General features: G+C 35.0%; 1 protein-coding gene across 7 annotated transcripts in view; it reads right to left on the bottom strand.

The window, feature by feature from the left end:
- The window catches only part of PDLIM5 (PDZ and LIM domain 5), a 350516-nt gene that overhangs the window by 87290 nt on the left and 240616 nt on the right, over positions 1-22610 (bottom strand). For all 7 annotated transcript variants that reach the window (XM_053703441.1, XM_053703442.1, XM_053703443.1 and 4 more), the window contains one exon: positions 18396-18547. In XM_053703441.1, coding sequence (XP_053559416.1) covers positions 18396-18547 — 152 coding nt within the window. The remainder of the gene's footprint in view (positions 1-18395; positions 18548-22610) is intronic.

Genomic DNA, 22610 nt, shown 5'->3' with positions numbered 1-22610 from the left:
CAGCTACCTTTTCAACAGAGCTAAACTGAGAGCTTCTAAGTAAGTTTTTAAACATTTTTATACTGGATTTTTATATCAGTATCTGTGCATCTTATTCTTTATAGTAGTGTCTATTACATGCAGTTATATGAAAATTAGTGTATACTGTTCCTTTAAGTAAGTTCTATGAAATCTCATGAGATCACAGCAAAGGCAAAGCTTGACCTCAGCACTGCTGATACTGATTGCCTTTTTTTTTTTTTTTTTTTAACTTGCAGCTGGACAGCAGCTGAAGTATAACGGTTTACTCAGCACTTAATCTGGTGATCTGAAGAAATTTTTAGGTAAAATATCTTCCTTTTTTACATAAAGATGTCAGCTTTTTACAGTTTGCTGCATCACTTTCAAGTAATTTAGCATATGAGTATTATGTCCCTTTAACTAAACACAGACTAAATAAAACAAGAAACACATTTTAAGAGGCAGGAACAGGAAGCCAAAAAATGGGACTGTCCTAGAGAAAAAAAACGACATGGTCTAATTTATTAGAGCATGCGATATTAGAACTACCAACTCTGCAAGTCTGTAGGTTTAAACCCTGCAAAAGGGTTTGTGAGCCGCAGCAAAACCTGCCACTGATCCAATCAGCAACGGCAGACATTTCTGCCACTTCAGGTGAGAATACGGCGGTGGAGTCAAAAGCAGACAGATACATACAAATGCTCCCATCTCTGGCAATACCCTCCTCTGGACCATAATGAGGTGGTAGAAGATGAACAATGTTGTTTAACCATTTTCACAGCGTTAAAACTAGTTTTCACTATATATTTGCAATTAACAAAGCACAGAACTGCACTGCCCGTCTGCCTACCAAAATCATGGTTGCTGCCACCTTTGTATACACCCAGTGACTCTCCTTATGAATCTACACATTAATCCAGTCAGAAATGACTATTTTGTGTGCAAGTAAAATAATGACAGGGAACATCTGGTAAAAGAAAATTCAGCAGATCTACATTGTTCCCCTCCCTTGTCCCCCACACAAAATGTATGCAACTTCAGTAAAGGGATTCTACACTGTACACAAGAGTAACCTGAACTTTCTGAAACAAACCCCCAGACGGTGTCTAAATACTACATTATATTGTTCTGAATGCTGCTTACACATTCATTTCTAGTTAGTAGCCTTTTAAAATATTTACAGAAACTAATCCTACTTTATTAATGTAAATAAACACAGTTGTATTCAATAGACAGATTTTTTTTCTTTTAAATTAGTGATAAGCCTTGTGTGGATACGTGTAGCATTAGTGTTGTATCGCATAAGTAAATAAGATTACTTCACGGCTTATTGTTCAGGTAAAAGGGCACCATCTAGTGGTAAATATAAGAAACAATATTTTTCAAACTGACTTTTACTATCCATCACTAAAATAATTATACACACACAGATAAACATACCTACATAAATATAAAACTGTATATATGGTTAAATAAGTTCAGTGATTCAATGTAAACATTTTCCTAATTCTATCCTGTTCACTCTGTCCATTTGTTGAATTGCACAACTAAATGAATCCCAACATACAGTACTCTGTTCAAACAAGCTTACTTAGGACTCGGTATCCTAATATGTAGACCAGCAACAGCCAATTTTCTAATACATGGGGGTTGTAGAACATATTTTAAAAGTCTTAAGAGCTGCATACAATGTTATGCCTTTGAAACATAGAAATAATGATATATCTTCATAAATGTGTCCAGTGGCACAGGGTCAGATTGGCACACTCTATCTGCTGTTCTTCCAACTTGTGTGCCCACACATCAAAATTCCGCAAAAACATAATTTATACTTACCTGATCAATTTCTTTCTTTTCGGATATGGCGAGTCCACAGAATCATCAATTTCTAGTGGGAATAGCACTCCTGGCCAGAAAGAGGAGACAAAGAGCACCACAGCAAATCTGCTATATATGTCACTTCCCTTACCCATAACCTCCATTCATTCGTCTGAAGGAAAAATGGAAAAAGAAGAGAACACAAAAGTGTAGAGGTGCCTGAGGTTTTAGAAAAAAAATAACGGTCTTAAATAAAGGGTTGGCTGTGGACTCACCATATCAAGAAATAAATAAATTTATCAGGTAAGCATAAATTATGTTTTCTTTCCTAAGATATGGTGAGTCCACGGAATCATCAATTACTAGTGTGAATCAATACCCAAGCTAGAGGACACAGATGATAAGGAAGCAACAAGACATGTAGACCTAAACAGAAGGCACCACCGCTTGAAGAACCCTTCTCCCAAAAGAAGCCTCAGCTGAGGCAAAAGTATCAAATTTATAAAAACTTTGAAAAAGTATGCAAAGAGGACCAAAGGTTATGATAATATAAAAATAAGCTCAGTAATAGAAGAAGTTAGACAGACAGAAAGAGAAAAATTATTAACCAAAAAGATTCAAGATAACAAAATGAATATTGAGGACATAAGGCACACTGAGAAACTTGAGGTACCTATTATCACGAATTATACGGCACAACATAAGATGTTTAAAAAAATCATTAACAAACACTGGCGCCTGTTACAAAAAGACCCCATTATAGGTAAACAAATACCAAATCATCCTAGGTTTATCTATAAAAAAGGCAAAAAAAATTAAAAATATTCTCTGCCCTAGCGAATACCGCACAAAAAGTGGAACTAATCAAAATAGAGATCTATTAGGTAAAGAATTAAAAGGCTTTTACCCATGCCACAATTGCAAGGCCTGTAAATATAGTAATAAAATAAAAATGATCAAATCCGATAAAGATGGGAAAATAACAAAGATTCAGGATATAATCAGATGCAGTGATGAGAACGTGATATACATGATACAATGCGAATGTGGTTTAAAATATTGCGGACAAACAAGCCGTAAATTTAGAGATAGAATAAGGGAACACATTTTAGCGATAGAACACGAAAGGGAGGATACAGCTCTATACAGACACTTTAAGGAAAAACATAACAGCAATCTAGGAGCATTTAAATACTGGGGCATCTTCAAAGTTAAAAGAGATAGTAGAAGGGGCAACTTAGAGAAGAAAATGTTAAGGAAGGAGGCAGAATTTATATATAACTTTGGCACCCTACATCCCAAGGGACTAAACAGTGAATTTGACCTCAACCATCTTTTATAAACTTATACATAATATTTGCCACTATAAAAGATCAGTATATTAATCGACTGAAGTAAACAAAATACATGTGTTCACCCATGAAGATGCTATATATGTAAACACAAAGTGACAACTGAGTCTAGGAATTTACACACAACTTTAAACTAGATCTTTATTAAATAAAGGAAACTAACTTATCATATAATAAAACAAGATCTTTTTTAAGTATAATTATAAGTAACTAACCCATCATATACTACTAATCATCCACAGCCTACACTGTCCTTTAACAAATGATAAAGAGAGAACAGTATGTTATTTTTTAACAAAGGATTAAGTGAGAACAATTATAACTTAGCCCAAGTTTATACTATTAATAGTGGGATGTAATCTTAATGTTACTATAGCTTACCCCTAACATCAGTATTTATATTATATATATATATTTTTTTTTTAAAAAAAAACATTTATTTATTCTTTCCAATCTTTTTTAAAAATAGCACTTATTCTGAAACAAACACAAAAATTACTTCTCCACATTGGAGTTTTACACAACAAAAAGAATGAAGTCCTACTAATATTAACTCTCTATCAGGACACTTTATCACGCGGTACAAATGATTAAGTAAGAATGGTATAATATCCTTTAACAAAGGATGAAGTGAGAACAGTAAGACTTAGTCCAGGTTTATATTTTAAAAATGGGGATATAATCCTAATGTATTATAGTTAACTCCTAACATGAATGTATGTAATTTCCATATTTGAATATTTTAGTATACATTTTATTGCTTTATAAATATGTATTCAATCTTTTTCATTTTTTCACTAAGTGACAATTAATTCTAGGAATCTAAACACATCTCTAAACTAGATCTTTACTAAGTAAAGGAAACTAACCCATCATATAATAAAATAAGATCTCTATTAAAGTAAAAGTAACCAACCCATCATACAGTATTAATCATCTACAGTTTACACTGTCTTTTAACAAATGATAAAGTGAGAATAGTATGTTATTTTTCAACAAAGGACTAGTTGGACTTTCATCCAACAAAAGGAATGAAGTCCTATTAACATTTAATCTAGTATGATACTTTATCACTCGGTACAAATGATTAAGTAAGAATTGTATATTATCCTTTAACAAAGGATGAAGCGAGAACAATTATAACTTGGTCCAGGTTTTTAATTTTTTAAAATTGGGATATAACCCTAATGTATTAAAGTTAACTCTTAACAAGAATGTATGTATTTCTAAATATTCGATTTTTTTGCGATACATTTTTAATGTTTTATACAAATGTATTCAATTATTTTATTTTTTTGAGAAATTTCATTATGAGGAAGCTAACACCAGAAATGAACCTTTTAACAATGACCGTAATCTAATAACCTCACAAAAGAATGAAGCCTTAACAATACTAATTCCAGTACGATACTATATTATTCTGCATAGTCCATGTTTTTTTTTTTTGTTTTTTTTTTACTAAGAAATACAAGCTTTCAGAGGTGAATCACATTATGTCTGGCAACATAGGAGTTAACACTCCCTCCCACAATACGCTCCACCCACTGAAACAAGAGTTTAAAAGGCGACCACAGTAAGCTGATGGGCATCTTGAAAAAGGCTCTGTTGCCGATACGCATTGATTCGCCCTACAGCTACAGACAAACTTGGCACCCAGGACCGTTTTCTGTAACAGGAGGTTTGAAATAAGAAATCCCTGTTAGTTAATGTACAGCGAGAGGAGCCACATACTGAAAAATATTTAAAAGGAATGAAGTGCGCGCACTTAATTTAAACAAGGAGAACCTCTGATTAGTCATAAAGAACCCACGTGACTCTATTGCCGAACCGGACAGCTGATATATCAAACACTGACAGGAAAAGTAAGAATACACGGAGGAGCGTTTTTTATACATAAAGGTACTGTGTGACATCTCTAACTGGAAACTTTTAAAGGAACTACAAAAAAGGAAAGACTGTGGGTAAACACCTGCTAGGAAAAGCCCTCTAATTAAAGCTTGCAACACTGTGTTTAATAAGACACACAGCATTTTGAAAACACTCATTACAGATTATCAATACAGAAAAGGCTTATCATTTTTTTTACCATTGGTTCATACTGGTGTATGAAAGCTAACTATACTTATCAATCTGCAATGGTTTATTGTTACTGTATCAACCTATCCTAGGAAAAGCCCTCTAATTAAAGCTTGCAACACTGTGTCTAATAAGACACACACCACTTTGAAACACCTGTTACATACTACCAACACAGAAAAGGCTTATCATTGTTTTCAATATTAATTCATACTAGTGTTTGAAAACTTACTCCTCTTATCAATTTATAGTGGTTTATTGTTACTGTATCAACTTATGCCTCTACTAATTTTTACTTATATGCCCATCATCTAACATATTAGCAGCTATTGGAGTCTTTTCTATCAGAATTGTAGTTTTAAATTAGAATTGTAGTTTTTAATGCATTTATAACACCGGTGTTATTAAGTTTTTAGAATCTAACTTTTTAGAACATTACTGTTTAATATTTTATTGCTATTAATGTCTGTAAGGAATTTTTATTTCTTAGTATGAACTTACTTAAAGGGTCAGTAAACTCAGAGGATGTAAAAGCTAACGCTAACGTCTTCTATATCCTTATAATCTAACCGCATTGTTAATTTTGACAAAAAATAAAATTGATATGTTTTATTAAATCATAAGTTTTGCAGCCTAACCGTTACTCTATGTCCATTCTCCAACCCCTCCACGGCATCTCCAATGTGGGAGGTATAGACCAACTCTGTACTTCCCACATGCAAATGATGTGATTCACATTTAACCTCCCACTATTGCTCACTCACGCTCCTCAATCTAGTATATGCAATCTTGGAAGCATCGAGCGCTTGACGTGAACTTATGATTTTGGGCATGCGCAGAACTAGGAATAGCGGAACCCAGAAGCAGATGATGTCATCGTGCGCGCGTTCGCATAGCAGGTACATAGCGCGACCGATATCAACATTATTGGATGAATTGGGATTCTTCCAATATATTGAAAAAAAGCGGCGGTCATGGAGGCGGACAGTGAATACACAAGTGGTACAAGTTTAAGTTGAAAATAGATAAGATAAAAACTGTTATTTAAACATTTGATGAATTAAACATTGGTTAAATACATGTTGCACATGTAATTTTGACTGTGGAAATTCGGAGTATACTGTCCCTTTAATAAATTAACATTATAACACTAATCTGCATACTATCCCTGTTTTTCTCATTTTTAATTAGGATCCATATTTTTTACCTAAAATCAAAAATTTGTGAGGATCCCTAGTTCCCAGTACTAATTTAATCACAAATATATTTAACTATATATTTTTTTCTTTTTTTTTTGCACCCCTACTTTTCACTACAACAATTATCATCCATACTGCACGTATACTATATACACAGAAGATCTACCTGGTGGCATAGAGTCACTTTAAACTTACTGCTCTAACACTAATTTCACACCTATTTACTCCCACGATTTATTTTATTTTTTTTCCTTACATAAACAAGGAGAAATGAGCATGTTTTAACTTTCATTAACACTTTCACTAAGCAGCTTTCCACGCAGCACACATTATATTATCACTGAAAAGATAGAAGATTATTATACTATTTTATCATCATACCTGAACCTCATATTATTGGTATTGTCTACCCTAACTAAAAGATTAACACTTTCACTAAGTAGCTTTCTACGCAGCACACATTATATTACCACTGAAAAGATAGAAGATTATTATACTAATTTATTTTATCATCACACCTTGAACTTATTATTGGTATTCTTTACCCCAACTAAAAGATAGAAGATTATTATATTATTTTATTTTACCATCACACCTCATGTAAGATTTAATATTGGTATTCTCTACACCAACTAAATATAAATTAATGCAAAGGTCCTAAGTTATATACATTTCCAGATTGCGGTTCAGCGCCCCTTCCTACCCCACTATAATTTCTTTTTTTCCAAGAGGACCAAGTTGCAGCCTTGCAAATCTGTTCCACAGAAGCTTCATTTTTTAATGCACAGGAAGAAGAAACAGCCCTTGTGGAATGAGCAGTGATTCTCTCAGGAGGTTGCTGTCCAGCAGTCTCATAGGCCAAACAAATAATACTCCTTAGCCAAAGAGAAGTAGCCATAGCTTTCTGACCCTTGCGCTTCCCAGAAAAACCAACAAACAAAGTAGAAGACTGACGAAAGTCCTTAGTCGCCTGAAGATAGAACTTCAATGCATGCACAACATCTAGGTTGTGCAGCAAATGCTCCTTAGGAGAAAAAGGATTAGGACACAAAGATGGTCCACAATCTCCTGATTAATATTCTTGATTGAAACAACCTTAGGTAGGAAACCTAATTTAGTATGTAGAACCACCTTATCAGAATGAAAAATAAGATAAGGAGAATCAAACTGCAGAGCCGAGAGACCGAACCTCTCAGAGCAGAAGAAAATAGCAACAAGAAACAAAACCTTCCAAGATAACATCTTAATATCCAAGGAATGCATAGGTTCAAACGGAGCCCGCTGTAAAACTCTAAGAACAAGGTTAAGACTCCAGGGAAGAGTAACGGGCTTAAACACAGGCCTGATCCTAAGCAAGGCCTGAAAAAAAGATTGCAGGTCTGGCGCATCCGCAAAACGCTCATGCAACAAAATAACGCAGAAATCTGACCTTTCAGATTACTAGCTGACAAACCCTTCTCCAGACCTTCCTGGAGAAAAGACAAAAGCCTAGGAATCCTGATTCTACTCCAAGAGTAGCCTCTGGATTCACACCAATACAGATATTTATGCCATATCTTACAGTAAATCTTTCTTGTCACAAGCTTACAAGCCTGAATCATGGTCTCAATGACCAACTCTGAAAACCCATGCAAAAAGATCCTTGATACAATTTAAGAACGCCTCTCTCTTTATCTAGTCTACAGATAGTCTTGAGAGAAGAAACCTGCCGCTGGGAGAAAAAAGTCTTCAATTCTATCTTGTACCCCTGAGATACAATTTCCACTGCCCACAGATCTGGGACATCTCTTATCCAAGCCTGAGCAAATTGAGAAAGCCTGCCCCCAACTAGATCCATTCCTGGATCGGGGGCCGACCCTACATGCTGACTTGGAGTCAGCCGCAGGCTTCTTAGACTGTTTCCCCTTGTTCCAAGACTGACCAGACTTCCAGGAAGACGTGGATAGTTCCTGTTTGGAAAAGGAAGCAGAGGGTTTACCTCTAAAGTTATGAAAGGAACAACATTTACTCTGACACTTTTTTTGCTTATTCTTCTTATCCAGAGGAAGAAACGTTCCCTTTCATCCTGTGATATCTGGAATAATTTCAGCCAAACCAGGCCCAAACAAGGACTTACCCTTGTAGGGAAAAGCTAATAACTTCGATTTTAGAAGAAACATCAGCAGACCAGGATTTTAACCAAAGGGTTCTGCAAGCTAGAACCGCAAAACCAGACATTTCTGCTCCCAGTTTAATGACCTGTAAGGAAGCATCTGAAATAAAGGAATTGGCTAACCTTAAGACCCTTAAGCCTGTCCTGGATCTCCTCAAGAAGAGTACCTGTCTGAATAAAATCAGACAAAACATCAAACCAGTAAGCTGCAGCGCTGGTAACAGTAGCAATACACACCGCAGGCTGCCATTGAAGACCTTGGTAAACATCCATTTTCTTTAATAATGCCTCCAATTTCTTATCCATTGGATCCTTAAAAGAACAACTATCCTCTATGGGAATAGTGGTCCTCTTAGCCAAAGTGGAAATAGCTCCTTCTACCCTAGGAACCATTTGCCACGACTTAATAGAGTCAGCTATAGGAAACATTTTCTTAAAAATAGGAGATGGAGAAAAAGGAATACCAGGTCTCTCCCACTACCGTGCAATAATCTCAGAAGCACGGTCTGGAACAGGAAATACCTCCACCACAGACGGAACATCTAAATACTTGTTCAGCTTACTAGACTTCTTATGGTTAACAACTATAGTAGTATCGGAGTCATTCAAGGTAGCCAAAACCTTCTTAAGTAAAACATGGAGGTGTTCCAGCTTAAATCTGAAGGACACAACTTCAGCATCAGTAGAAGGAATTATACTGCCTGAATCTGAAATTTCACCCTCAGAATCAGACTTCTGAGAGGAAGCCATCAATAAAATAAATAAGTCCTCACACAGTGAAGATAACAGTGCCTGCAAAAACTGCCATAAAAACCTGCACCCTGAGAGGAATAATAAAAAACGCCCACCTGCAGCGTTTCAGCTGAATAATTTTTTCCCTGCTACATAGAAAAATAAAACTTGCACTTACCTTAACATTTATCTGTCCAGCAGTATGACAGCTCACCTGGTTTGAGAGGATGCCATCCCTCACATGGACCTGTGGAAATACAGAAAGACTGAGTAAACTTACTCAGGCTATCTAAATAGGGCAGCAAAATGTTTTGGGAAAATGAAGTGAGGATTGTAACCCACAAGTTCCCAATTGCTTAAAAGCCACCACTGCCCTACTGAAGAGACTGACATGGGCTAAGAATAAACCCTTTAGAAAGATCAGAGCAAACCTACTCTGCTTTAAAATAAAAAAAATCTTGATTGTAGGTCAGATACCAAAACTTCACCTCCTTCTTGCACTGCAGGCAAAAAGAATGACTGGAGGTTATGGGTAAGGGGAGTGACATATATAGCAGCTTTGCTGTGGTGCCCTTTGCCTCCTCCTGCTGGCCAGGAGTGATATTCCCACTAGTAATTGATGATTCCGTGGACTCGCCATTTCTTAGGAAAGAAACGCATTTTTATTCCCGCTTTCTATTGGCCACAAAAACTATGAAGTATATTCTTAGTTCAGTTTTTTTCCCAGTGCAGCCAGTTACCCACCTTTGCCGTAGAACACAAAGCCTTTTCATTGAACAGCGTTTAATTGACTTATTTCCCATGACAACAACAATAACGAGCATTCCCAGAACTATGACTTCTTTTTATGCACCATGGTATTTAGTCAGCTATTATGCAAACACTTTTCAATGCTGTTATCTTCATTTTATTAAAATGAGACAACCATAATTTGCAGTGGTATCTCCTAAAGAAATGTCATTTGTTTTAATTTTACTTCTGTTTAATTTGTTGCTGCCAATGGGTTTGTTCTCCATTTAGTTTTGGCACATCAGATAACACAATAACAAAATCTCTTACAAATGTTTTCTGGTATTTTTTTCTTCCCCACATTTGGCTGATCAAAGCCTAGTTCATTTTGGAATGCCTGTTTTCTATTTTTCTTTTTTTAGGTTATCAGTGACAACCTTAAAGCAATCAATTTACCATGGAGAATCCATACAGCAGGTTCAAGGCTATAATGGTATCACCCTGTCGGATTCAAAGTTCATGAAATTTTCTGGTAGATTCTGAGAATGCTTTTAACCTAAGACTCTAATGTAATATATATAACACATGGGAAATCTGGCAAGTTTAGACAATAAAAAGAAAAAGAAAAAAAAAAGAAGAAGAAATTGATTAGGGCATTGATGATAGATTAAAAAAATAAATACCTAGTTATGAAGTGTAAAGGAGAGTCTGAGGAATATACTTTCCATTAAACTTTAATGGTTAATTTGCCTATACTATACGTTTAGAAAGCGTTAAAATATGTTTGAAGTTATATTTAAAAGAATACAAATCCCAAATTAAGGGTCATAAAAAATTAAAATGTAACTCATTCTAGAGATAGAGATTAAAAGGACACTGAACCCTAATTTTATCTTTCATGGTTCAGATAGAGCATGCAATTTTAAGCAACTTTCTAATTTACTCCTATTATTTTTTCCTCGTTTTCTTTCTATCTTTATTTGAAAAAGAAAGCATCTAAGCGAAGGAGCTGGCCAATTTTTGGTTCAGTTCTCTAGAAAGCATTTAATCACCAATCAGCAAGAACAACCCAGGTTGTGTACCAAAAATGGGCCAGCTTCTAAACTTACATTCTTGCTTTTCAAAAACAAAATAGAAAGAGAATGAAGAAAATTAGATAATAGGAATAAATTAGAAAGTTGCTTAAAATTGCATGCTCTATCTTAATCATGAAAGATAAAATTTGGATTCTGTGTCCCTTTAATCTTGATCTCTAGAATGAGTTACATTTGGATTTTTCATGTCCCTTAATTTCATGTCCCTTTAATTAGATAAGGAAAAAGCTGCCTTTCTACAATTTGTTTATACAAAGCCTTAAAGGGATAATAAAGTCAAACAATCATTAGCAGAGGAAATAGTTTAAGTGGTGTGAATTTTGCCAAGTCAAATAGAGATGATAGTAATAGTGGAGGTACTAGTATAGAATCAGAAAGTTGCTCTCAGACCTCCTTTTTTTATGGATAGACACTATGGAGGGGACCCTGACTTTGTAGATTATGTAGTGGAAGTCACTACCCATAATTATTTCGAATTTTGGGGGGGCGGGGTTCTTTCTCCAAAAGCGTGGGACAGCAATGGGGGCCAAATTTTATTCTATGCCAACCTGTTTATGGGTTGGTGGGAGCTGTCCAACATCTTTGGGGAGGGGAACCCCTACAGGCAAGAGATAGTTTGGTATGGGCGTTTCACGACCTGCTCTTCATCTGGGGGGGGATCATATACACATCTGACTCACTTTATTGAGAACCTTGACGATAACACTGTGGCTATTGGTTTTAACTCTGAGATCCAGACCTCACGAGTACATTTTCTAGATATTACTCTTGAAGGGTATCTGGCCAAGGGATTAGAACGCAGGTATACCGTAAACTGATCGCAGGGAATTCGCTTCTCCGTGCCTCCAGCTGTCACCCGCGAAGGGTATTCGGAGGTGTAGCTAAGGGCCAATTCATCCGCTTGAAAACAAACTGCACTGATTCTTCAGTGTACGAACAACAGGCAGATGAATTGGAAATAAGGCTTCAAGAGAGGGTATAGTCCCCAGACGATCAGTAGAGCTAGGAAAACCATTGAAAGGATTCCCAGAAGAAACCTGAGCCAAAATAGGAATACTCAGAAGAACTTGGATGTGACTGAATACTCCAACAATAAAGTCAACTTTATTACTGAATATTCCAGACAGTATGGTGAAATTTGTCAAATTATAGACAAGCATTTTAAACTCCTTGCCACGGACGATGGCTTGATCAACGTGGTTGATCATGGAGTGAAGTTTGCCTACAAAAAGAACAGGACAATAGGGAATATTGTGGCCCCTACCAGAATTATATCTGAGGTCCCGACTGACTCTTCATGGCTCAGGTGTCTAAGTACGTTTAGATGCCATCATCACACCTGTGTAGCATGTGAAAGAGTGAGTGTAGGAGACTCTTTCAGTTCGCCTGTAACAGGAGAGAATTTCAAGGAGCACCTGTCTAACATTAGAGCAGGCACTTTGTCTACTCCCTTGATCAAGCACTTTTCTGATGTCCACCAGAGGAACCTAGGGTTCTTTACTTGGACAATTATTGATGACAAAGTGTCCCCCAAAACAGGTGTAGCGGACAGGACACGTAAACTAGGGGAGAGAGAGGCCTTCTGGATTTTCAAGTTGAGAACGAGAACTCCAGAAGGCCTCAACTCTGAAAATGATCTGATTAATTTTTGGTGAGTGGCCCCCTTCCCCCCCTCTGTGATTGGCTGATGGCTCTCACATGATACAGGGGACTAGCATAATTAAGTACATTTTGAAATATGTCAAACAGAATCTTCTGCTCATTTAATATTCAAAGTAAGTGACATTACATTGTCTTCTAATTAGACATGTGCTACGCAAAAAAAAAATTGTTTTCATTAGTTACATAAATAATTGAGTTTTGGCAAATTAGTTTAGCTTAAAAAAAATTTAGTTTCGGAAAATTAAATTTTGTTAAATTGTTTTTTTCGGATCCATCCTTATTCATATGCATTATTCTATTCTGAAGTTTAGAATAGAATAATGCATATGAATAAAGAATGAATCCGAAAAAACGAAAGGATCCGAAAAAAGGATTTAACTAAAGATAATATGTCGGCGATTGCCAAAGTAAAATGATCTAAAACCACCGCAACCCGCATCGCCAACACAAACTAAACCTATTAACCCCTAAACTGCAGTTCCCCGACATCGCCGACACTAACTAAAACACTAAATAAACCTACTAACCCCTAAACCACCAATCCCAAACGTCGCCAACACTAACTAAACCTATTAACCCCTAAACCACAGTTCCCCAACACTAACTAAATCTATTAACCCCATAACTGCCGTACACCTGTGTCACCAACACTAACTAAAACTAACTAAACCTATTAACCCCTAAACCGCCGGCCCCCACATTGCAACAACCTAAATTGAAATATATTAACCACTAAGCCTAACATCCCTAACTTTAGCATAATTAAAATAGACCTAAATTAAAGTTACAATTGTTAACTAACTACCTATTTAAAAATAAATACAAACTTACCTGTGAAATAAAATATAAAACCTAAGCTAGCTACACTATAACTATTTACTAACTACCTAGTTAAAATAAATACAAAAATGTACCTGTGAAATAAAAATAAAACCTAAGCTTACACTAAAAACCTAACATTACTAAAAATAAAAAAACATAAGATTACTAAAAAATGAAAACTACAATTTCAAAAAAATGACTGAAATTAAACAAAAAAAATAAAAATTATTCCTATTCCAATACCCCCATTTTTTTTATTTTTTTTTAAGCTCACTATCGATAAAGCTACGGCGAAAAGCGTCTAGTGAGGGACCACAAAGGGTCGGAGGTATTTATCACAGTACATGGTACTTTAACAAGAAAAATCCAGGTCTGTACATTTTACTTCAAAGTTTTTAAATAAAAGCTATGTTTTACTTTATATGAACTGGATGTGAGACTAAGTTTCTTCAAAGATATTGGAACAGCAATGATGTTGAAAACCTGCATTACCAATTATATAACACAAAGTGTCTTTTTCTGTCAACCGTATTTCTTTCAGTATACATTTGCCCACATTTGAACTGTTTGCTTAATAGATGACACTCCTGCAGCAATTAGGCAGCAGGCAGTGTTGTGTTGTTTTAATCTGTGCCAATTTTTAAGGGTTAAGCACGGGCGGAGTGTATGATACAGCTGCATTAGAGATTACCTGGACATTGCATTTTTTTAAACTCACCCCAAAATAAAAAAAACCCTAATCTATTATAAACTACCAAGGGCCTTAAAAGGGCCTTTTGTACGGTATTGCCCTAAAGCTCCTTTGCAAAAAATAAAACAAACACCCTTTAACATTACAAATCCCCCACCTCCCAAAACCCACAAAATAAAAATAAACCTAATCTACCCATTGCCCCAAAAGGGCATTTGTATGGGCATTGCCCTTAAAAAGGTAATTCAGCTCTTTTTCGACCCACTAAAAATAAAAAATTCCTAATCTAAAAAAGAAAAAAAAAAAAAAAAAAACACCCGAAAAATAAAAAAAATCCCATTACAAAAAATAACAAACTAAATTATCCAATATAATAAAAATTATTACTATTCTAACCCTGTTTAAAAAAAAAAAAAACACCCCAAAATAAAAAAAAAACCTAATCTATAATAAACTACCAATGGTCCTTAAAAGGGCCCTTTGTAGCGCATTGCCCTAAAGTTAACAGCACTTTTGATAAAAAAAATACAACAAACACCCACTAACATTACAAACCCACAAAATAAAAAAAAACGAACTAAAAAAAAAAAAAAAAAACATAATTTATTTAAGAACTTACCTGATAAATTAATTTCTTTCATATTGGCAAGAGTCCATGAGCTAGTGACGTATATCCCATACGTCACTAGCTCATGGACTCTTGCCAATTACATGAAAGAAACCTAATCTACCCATTGCCCTGAAAAGGGCATTTGTATGGGCATTGCCCTTAAAAGGGCATTCAGCTCTTTTTCGGCCCATTAAAATAAAAAAAAGCCCTAATCTAAAAAAAAAAAAAAAACACCCTAAAATAAAAAAAAAAACCTAACACTAACCCCAAAAACGGTAAACAGTACTTACAGTTGCTGAAGTCCAGCGAATTATCTTAATCCCAGCGGCGAAGCATCTTCATCCAGGTGGCTCCATCTTCATCTATCGCGGGACCGGCATCTTCTACATCCCTGGGGGTGGAGCAGTCGATGCACGGAGGCGGAGGTCCAGGCGGTGTTCCATCGGTCCAACGTGTAGGTCCTCTTCATGCGATTGTCCGCTGCACACTGAGGATTCAATGTAAGGTACCCCTTTTATATTGGGATACTGTTGCATTCCTATTGGCTGAAAAATTATGAAGATCTTTCGCCAGACTTCAGCAACTGTAAGTACTGATTTTGGGGTTAGTCTTAGGATTTTTTTTTATTTTAATGGCCGAAAAAGAGCTGAATGCCCTTTTAAGGGCAGTAAAAGAGCTGAATGCCCTTTTAAGAGCAATGCCCATACAAATGCCCTTTTCAGGGCAATGGGTAGATTAGGTTTTCTTTAGTTAGTTTTTTTTTAACTTTGTGGGTTTGGGGGGGTGGGGGTTTGTTAGGGGGGGGTTGTTTTTATCTGCTTGCAAAAGAGCTGTTAACTTTAGGGCAATGCCCTACAAAAGGCCCTTTTAAGGGCCCTTGGTAGTTTATTTTAGATTAGGGTTTTTTTTCTTTTCGTTTTTTTAAAAAACAGGGTATTAGAATAGGAATAATTTTTATTATTTTGGATAATTTTGTTTGTTATTTTTTGTAATGGTAGATTTTTTTATTTTTTGTAATTGTAGTTTTAATTTTTTAGTAATGTTAGTTTTTTTATTTTTAGTAATGTTAGGTTTTATTATTTTAAGCTTAGGTTTTATTTTTATTTCACAGGTAGGTTTGTATTTATTTTAAATAGGTAGTTAGTAAATAGTTATATTGTAGCTAGTTTAGATTTTATTTTTATTTCACAGGTAAGTTTGTATTTATTTTTAAATAGGTAGTTAGTTAATAATTGTAACTTTAACTTAGGTCTATATTAATTATGTTAAAGTTAGTGTGTGTTAGGTTTAGGGGTAATAGTTTAATTTAGGTTTTTGCGATGTGGGGGCCTGCGGTTTAGGAGTTAATAGGTTTAGTTAGTGTTGGCGATGTTTGGGAACAGCAGTTTAGGGGTTAATAGGTTTATTTAGTGTTTCAGTTAGTGTTGGCGATGTCGGGGAACTGCGGTTTAGGGGTTAATAGGTTTAGTTAGTGTCGGCAATGTCGGGGAACTGCGGTTTAGATTACAACAATGAAAAATTCTGAATATGAATAATGGATCCGAAAATTCGGAAACCGATTTATTAATTTTCGTCATTTTGGGGGATTTTAGTTATGGTGCCGATTCGGAAATTCGTATGCATTCAAATCTCTGAATCGGCCAAAAACTAAATTAGGCTGAAACGAAGAGCATGTCTACTTTTAATTAGGAACTTGATTATTATTCAATTCTAGTGTATTTAATTGTCCTTTAACCCAGTGTTTCTCAACCTCAGTCCTCAAGGTCAGATATTTATATCTTAACTAGAGCACAGGTGATATAATCCGCTGATGTGTGAGAGCAGGTTAATAACCATGGTTACTTATCTGCTGATTTTTTCACAAGTGATCCAAGTTAAGATTTCATGAAATCCTGACCTGTTAAGAGTATTTGAGGATTGGAGTTTAGAAACACTGCTCTAACCATACATGCAATCTCAATTTTAATGGTTTCGTCAAAATCTTGTGAATTTTACTTTATTTGTTCTATTTTTTTCTTTATATACATATCAATGCCACCTATCCATTTTTTCTACACACAAGTGATGGTTTAAGGTTCATTTTAAAAGAAACATTAAAACCCTTTCCTTCAATTAACTACTATAAGGGCTAACAGTTCAATTTACACATTTATTTTGTTTGTGTGTGTATAGTATAACAGAAATTAAGTACTGCATTGCAGACATCTGTATAAAAACTACAATGTTTTATAAGCATTTACACTGTTTTTAAACTTAAACTGCAGGAAATTAAGGCAAAATAAATAAATATACATTACATTTTTTTTAACTATGCACAATTAAACATTTTAAATGGGAATTCAATTTTGAATTTGTTAAGGGATATAAAATGCCTTGCCATTTTAAAGGGACAGTCAACACCAGAATTGTTGTTGTTTAAAAAGATAGATAATCCTTTTATTACCCATTCCCCAATTTTGCATAACCAACACAGTTATAATAATACACATTTACCTCTGTGATTACTTGGTATCTAAGCCTTTGCAAACTGCCCCCTTATTTCAGTTTTTTTGACAGACTTGTATTTTAGCCAATCAGTGCTGACTCCTATGTAACTTCACATGTGTGAGCTTAATGTCATCTATATGACACACATGAACTAATGCCCTCTAGTGGTCAAAATGCATTCAAATTAGAGGCGGCCTTTAAGGTCTAAGAAATCAGCATATGAGCCTACCTATGTTTAGCTTTCAACTAAGAATGCCAAGAGGACAAAGCAAAATTGGTGATAAAAGTAAATTGGAAAGTTGCTTAAAATTACATGCCCTATTTGTATTATGAAAGTTTATTTTAGATTTGACTGTCCCTTTAATATAAAATGCTTAAAAGGGACATACAAAACTTATCTTTCATGATTCAGAAAGAACATACAATTTTAAACAACTTTTCAATTTACTTCTATTATCAAATTTTCAATGTTTTCTTAATAAAACGGCGGGAAGGTAAGTTTAGGAGTGTGCACGTGTCTGCAGTACTATATGGCAGCCGTTTTGCAACATTAGCAAAAGCACTAGATGGCAGCACTATTTCTTGTCATGGCGTGCTAAAGACGTGTACCTATCTAGATATCTCTTCAACAAAGATGAACAAGAGAAAGAAGCTAAATTGATATTAGAAGTAAATTGAATTTTTTTTTTAAATTGTATTCTCTAACTGAATCATGAAAGAAAGATTTTGTGTTTCATGTCCCTAATTATGTATAGAAAAAAAAAGACAAATAGTTTCATTATTTATTTTGCCCACATTTAATGTAGCTTTTCAATAAAACATTGGTTTTCCCATTCTGACTAACCCTGCCAGCATATGTGACCATAACTGGACTCAGCAAAGCTTATATGGTCTTTTGACAAAGTAAAAAAAAAACAACCTCCGACCCATAAGGGTAGGATATACAAACGGTCAATAAGAGGGATAATTACCTGGCTGGGCGGCAGGCTGAACGGTTGCCGGTTTGGAAACGCCAGTAGTTCCACTAGGTTTGTAAGCCTGGGGAGATTTGTAGGAGGCCGGCATACTTTTTGCTGAGGCTGCTGTATATGCAGTCATCTGCACTGGTTCCTGTGAATCACTGCTAAAAAAAACAAGAGCAGCCATGTTTATTATAGATTTTGGAATAGTTCTACAAATAAACAAATAAATACACAGATGTTACATACATTTTGGAAATGTGATACAATGAACTGTGGAAACAAAATTCCCCATCCTCAGTTTTTTTTTTTCTCTCGCTCTCTTTTTCTTTTTGCTCATGCTCAAAAGTCAAACATAATCCATTTTACAGGCTTTAAAAGAGATTACTTTTGTCCATAACTGTCACCATTTTATAGCCATTAACATACCATTGCACAGCTGAAGTCACATCCAACACATACATAAATATATGGTAATTTATAGGTTTGGTAATTTATAGTGGGGTGGAATCTGTCAAACAGCATGCAACAAATTTATTAATCCTTGATATAGGAGCTTGCTGTAATTTCATGGGGAGTTGTATGTACAACATAATAATACTGCAAAAATACATGCAATAAAAACATTTCTTTAACAAATGTAATGTCAGTTTGGTATCCTCATCTTATGAACACTTCAACGTGCAAAATTGAAGACACAAACATTGGAGTACAAATTTTATATATATATAATAGGAAAAAGTCAAACATTTTATTCATCCGCTGCAATTTCTAACTCATGCAGAACCATGTACTACTATAAGTATAAAAATCTATATTGGTATGTTGATTAAATCATGCAATATAAGAGCATATCACTGTAAAGTACTGTTAATTTAAAAAAATGATACTGTATTTATGTGCAAATAAATGTTTTATCTTAGCATGTGATTAGCCTAGGTAACTAGAAAATTGACCTTGCTCCCAGAAAATACCCTGACATTGCTGTTTGAAGGAGAGAAATGCAAAGATAAAAACTGCTGTTCTCTATTTCTTGCTAGGTGCACCACAGACCTGTTCCTCACAAGATTTCACTAAGGGATATAGTGAATGAGTGAGGCCTGTGGGTAATGTCCTGAATGAGTGAGGCCTGTGGGTAAAGTCCTGGGTGGAGTCACGAAAGCTGGGAGCAGTTGTGTGCGTTCCATAGGCCAGTTTCCCTATGTCTGTCAAAATCTAGCCTACATTGTAGGATCAGTGGACGAAAAAATTGGCCTGGCTCCTAGATGGTGAACAAACTTTAAAGTCCTGATTTAGCTTGATATAAGCCATTGCCCTGGCTGCCACAAATACAATGCTGACCAGAACCCTCCTCTGCTTCCTCTATCCTACTTCACAGAACTAATTTCCTGCATGTTCAACGCCTGTATGAGCATAATTCATAGAATTGTTACTTTTTTAAAAATATATAATTTTAATGTCAACAGCAGTTCCCAGGCTTATTAAATAAATCATGGGGATATTTTGAATTTTTCCTGCTTATACCAGGTTGTTTTTCTTAAAATACACTTGTATATAACGCATAAATATAGAGACCCACAAGGACATCACAGGTGTAAAGAAAATAAAGGTGATGGCTGACCATTTAAGGATACTGCACCTAGACCAGAAAGTACTAGCTCATAACCCTGTGAAAAGTCCAATAAGATTTCTGTACATAGCTCCTTGCCATGGACTCCTAAAGACAATTTAGAATTACATCAGGAAAAAAATTAATAGCATTTTATCAACCCAAACCTATCGCAAAAATGACTAAGTTGATGAGCTTACAGTTCATAAACTGTTTTGGTCATACTACAGCTGACAAACTGAAAGCAATTATGCTATTACTAAAAATGATGTACTGTGAACCAAAATGCTTTTTAAAATTAGTTTTATACAAAACATAAAAGCAGATTGTGTGCATTAATCTGAAAAAGGCTGCATGCAATCTTTTTCTGGATGTTAGATTGCATCCCTCACCTTGTATTTTGCTCATTGAATACTACTCCACACGATTTCCTTGAAGGCTTTGAATTCGGAAAAGATGGTTTAGTGATAGGAGTAATGAGAAGAGCATCCAGAAGAGAGCGATAGACAAAGGGGTCGGAGAGTCTGAACACGTAGTTTAAAAGAAGTAAAAAAGGGACAGAGTAAAGCATTTATATGCCTTGCATGCCATCAAAATATATATTAAAGGTTAAGTAAACACATTGAGATTTTAATATAAAATGTGTAGTAAAAACAACTTCAAAACATATGTTGGTTATTTACTTTGCCCACTTCTGCATTAATATAAAAATGGAAAAAGAAGAGATTTCTTAAAAAGAACATGACTTCACAAGCCTAACACATCCATTTATACAATGGTTATTTTGCTAGCATAATGACCTTGTCTACTTCATTGACAAGCCTCAATTGGCTACTCTAAATGAGGCAAAAGGTAGCTTGAGGTTGGCTAGTGCAAGACTGGGAGAAAATCTTCTATTGTAAGGTGTTTACTGTCCCTTTAAGTCAGATTTATTTTATAATAGGTTTTTAGATTGTTTGTATCCCTTAAAAAAAGGTTTAGGTTACTAAAATATCTACACTCTGCATGGAAGTTATGTTGGGCGCTATACAGTTTACAATTATATATATATATATATATATATATATATATATATATATGGTAACAGCCAGAGATAGAAGTGAACATAACACTAACTATAGGTGATGTAAGGTTAAAAAAAAGTTAAATATTTTAAAGTAAGCAAGACCTAAAATATGTTAAGTAATTTTTATGAAAACCAGACAGATGAAGATCACAAAAACAAAAAGTAGTATTTTTTATGGTAGTGTAAAGGGCACGGCAAATTTGTGTGTGAGTATTATGTACGTATTAGTTTATTCATTTTTACAAAACAGGTAAGCAGAACGGGTAACAAATGAATGCAACGTGTACATAAGCATTTATACCTGGCCTGTGCACCCACCACAGCAGACACAGCAGCCACTGCACTGGTTTTTCTCTTGGAATCCTGCATCACAGAAGGACCATATACAGGAGGAGGGCAGGGTGCACCCTTAGGCAAGTTTTCCAAGGAGTTTTCCATCAAACATTTTTTACTGTACATACTTGAATGGAAAAAAAGAGCAATACCAAAAGGAATATATAAGATTTATTATCTGTGCACAACACTCATTAACAGAATACCAGTTTATTATTAACTGGTGGTGATTGATGATGTATGGGGCCCTTTTTAGTTTATCTCCATGTGGTCATCTACATCATTTTATGTGGCCCTTGAAAAAGTTAGGAAAGACATGGGGTTTGAAAGAATAAGGGTACAGTAGAAAGGGGGGGACATTTAACAAAATGGGAATGTAAAATGAATGAATGGGAAAGTAAAAAGATGGGTGAGGATGGGGATAATGAATATGATGATGCACATCAGTAATAAAAAAGTGAGAAAGTATAGAGGCTGTAAATCATATTTATAATTTCTCTTTATACTACTTAAAAGGATATAAAACAGTCTGTTTAAAGTGACACTGAACCCAATTTTTTGTGATTCAGATAGAGCATGAAATATTAAGCAACTTTCTAATTTACTCCTATTATAATTTTTTCTTTGTTCTCTTGCTATCTTTATTTGAAAAAGCAGTTTTTTTGGTTGAGTTCCCTGGACATCACTTGTTTATTGGTGAGTGAATTTATCCACCAATCAGCAAGAACAACCCAGGTTGTTCACAAAAAAATAGGCCGGCATCTAAACTTACATTCTTGTTTTTCAAATGAATGAAAGACAATTTGATAATAGGAGTAAATTAGAAAGTTGCTTAAAATTGCATGCTCTATCTGAATCACAAAAGAAAAAATGTGGGTTCAGTGTCCCTTTAATTGGCGTAATAAAACAAGCAGTGGGCTATACTTAATAGAATATCTATTATTCATCATTTTAAAAAGGATTTTACCTTTTAAAACTTGATTTTGTGTTTTGTGCATTACTTCCTATCACAGCCCTACAATGGGGCTTGAGTCTCTACAGGAAGGCTTGTCTAGCTTGATGTCTCCTAGAGTGACATGAGCTGGCTTACTATTCAGTGACAGCCAGTTTTGCCTGAGGGCAGAAGCTATAGTGAACATTTCTAAGTGCTCTTTTTGCAAGAAAACAAGTAAGTTGTTTGCTTTTTTTTAAACAATGATTATTTTTATCTTTCCTTTAA

The sequence above is a fragment of the Bombina bombina genome, chromosome 2 (assembly GCF_027579735.1).
Source record: "Bombina bombina isolate aBomBom1 chromosome 2, aBomBom1.pri, whole genome shotgun sequence".
In the NCBI taxonomy this organism is placed as follows: Eukaryota; Metazoa; Chordata; class Amphibia; order Anura; family Bombinatoridae; genus Bombina; species Bombina bombina.
The sequence above is the reverse complement of the archived record's forward strand: the minus strand, read 5'-3'. Positions and strand labels throughout refer to the sequence as shown.